At 60.6% G+C, this 2247-nt stretch overlaps 1 protein-coding gene across 1 annotated transcript in view; it reads left to right on the forward strand.

The window, feature by feature from the left end:
* The window catches only part of PCDH1 (protocadherin 1), a gene marked incomplete at both ends in the record, with an annotated part of 4454 nt that extends 2210 nt beyond the window's left edge, over window positions 1-2244 (forward strand). The window contains one exon of the mRNA XM_010294896.1: window positions 277-2244. Coding sequence (XP_010293198.1) covers window positions 277-2244 — 1968 coding nt within the window. The remainder of the gene's footprint in view (window positions 1-276) is intronic.
* Window positions 2245-2247: the final 3 nt, after the last annotated feature.

Raw genomic sequence — 2247 nt, forward strand, 5'->3', positions numbered from 1 at the left:
CCTGCGTGCCGGAGCTGGCCGGGAGGGGAGCGTGGCCAACCGGCCCAGCCGGTTTCGCTGGAAGAGCAAGTAAAAGCCTCCGTGCCGGAGGGCCACTCCCAGCTCCTCTGCCGGTCCCAGGCTCTTTGCCCCATAGTCCTTGGCCCCAGAAGAGGAAATCCTGGTTTTTCCCCCCGAGCCGTCCCCAGAGGAGGCCGCGGTGGGCAGCGTGGCGGTTGGCGGAGGGGCTCGTGCCGCCTTGCCCCCCTGCTCACCGTTTCTCCCTCCGTCCCGCAGGTGAAAGCCAACGACTCCGACCAGGGTGCCAACGCCGAAATTGACTACTCTTTCCACCAAGCCTCCGACATGGTGCGCCGGCTGCTGCGCCTGGACCGCACCACGGGGCTCATCACCGTGCAGGGGCCCATCGACCGCGAGGACGTCAACATCCTCAAGTTCTCTGTCATGGCCAAGGACAAGGGGGCCAACCCCAAGAGTGCTCGCACCCAGGTGGTGGTCACCATCAAGGACATGAACGACAACGCGCCCTCCATAGAGATCCGGGGCATTGGGCTCGTCACCCACCAGGATGGCATGGCAAACATCTCGGAGGACGTGCCAGTAGAGACAGCAGTGGCCCTGGTACAGGTGTCCGACCGAGATGAGGGCGAAAACGCCGTGGTGACCTGCGTGGTGGCTGGTGATGTCCCGTTCCAGCTGAGGCAGGCTAGTGAAACAGGGAGCGACAGCAAGAAGAAATACTTCCTACAGACTACCACGCCGCTCGACTATGAGTCGGTGAAGGAGTACACTATTGAGATTGTGGCGGTGGACTCGGGCAACCCACCCCTCTCCAGCACCAACTCTTTGAAGGTGCAGGTGGTGGACGTGAATGACAACGCGCCTGTCTTCAGCCAGAGCTTCACTGAGGTGGCCTTCCCCGAGAACAATGAGCCCGACGACCTGGTGATGGAGGTAAGCGCCAGCGATGCTGACAGTGGCTCCAACGCCAAGTTGGTTTACTCCCTGGTGACGGACCCCTCCTCCAAGGGTTCCTTCACCATTGACCCCGACTCCGGGGAGATCCGGGTGAAGGCGGTGCTGGACCGAGAGCAGCGGGAGCGCTACGAGTTCTTGGTAGTGGCGGCAGACAAGGGCAGCCCCAGCCTCAAGGGCACAGCGTCTGTGGCCATCAACGTCATGGACAGGAATGACAACGACCCCAAGTTCATGCTGAGCGGCTACAACTTCTCGGTGATGGAGAACATGCCGCCCCTCAGCCCTGTGGGCATGGTGACGGTGATCGATGCTGACAAAGGAGAAAATGCCCGCATCCAGCTGTCGGTGGAGCAAGACAACGGGGATTTTGTCATCCAGAATGGCACTGGCACCATCCTCTCCAGCATCTCTTTTGACCGGGAGCAGCAGAGCACATACACTTTCCGACTCAAGGCGGTGGATGGAGGGGATCCTCCCAGGTCTGCCTATGTGGGGGTGACCATCAATGTCTTGGATGAGAATGATAATGCTCCCTTCATCACATCACCCTCCAATGCCACCTACAAACACATCCTGCCCCACACCAGCCCTGGCCAGCAGGTGAGCAAGGTCAAGGCGGAGGACATTGACTCCGGAGTCAACGCGGAGCTGACCTACAGCATCACAGGAGGCAACCCCTTTGAGCTCTTCCAGATCTCCCCGCACAGTGGAGACATCACCCTGGAGAAGGAGATCCTGCGCAAGCACCATGGCCTGCACCGCTTGGTAGTGCGCGTCAACGACAAGGGCAAGCCCTCACGGCACGGCACGGCGCTGGTGCACTTCTACGTCAATGAGACGCTGGCCAACCGCACGCTGCTGGACACACTGGTGGGGCACAGTCTGGACACACCGCTCGACATAGACATCGCCGGAGACCCCGAATACGAGCGCAGCAAGCAGCGAAGCAACATCCTCTTCGGAGTCATCGCTGGCATCGTGGCCGTCACCCTGGTCATTGTGCTGGTTGTCCTGGTGCGCTACTGCCGGCAGCGAGAGGCCAAGAGCGGCTACCAGGCAGGCAAGAAGGAGACCAAGGACCTGTACACACCCAAGCAGGCCAGCAAGAGTGGTAAGAGCAAGAGCAAGGTGAAGAAGAGCAAGTCTCCGAAGCCGCCCAAGCCCACAGAGGATGAGGAGGAGACGGGGCTGCAGAAATCGCTCAAGTTCAACCTCATGAATGACTCTGTCAGCGACAGCCCCCGAATTCACCTGCCCCTCAACTACCCG

This window comes from Phaethon lepturus, unplaced genomic scaffold, assembly GCF_000687285.1.
Source record: "Phaethon lepturus isolate BGI_N335 unplaced genomic scaffold, ASM68728v1 scaffold28109, whole genome shotgun sequence".
NCBI lineage: Eukaryota > Metazoa > Chordata > Aves > Phaethontiformes > Phaethontidae > Phaethon > Phaethon lepturus.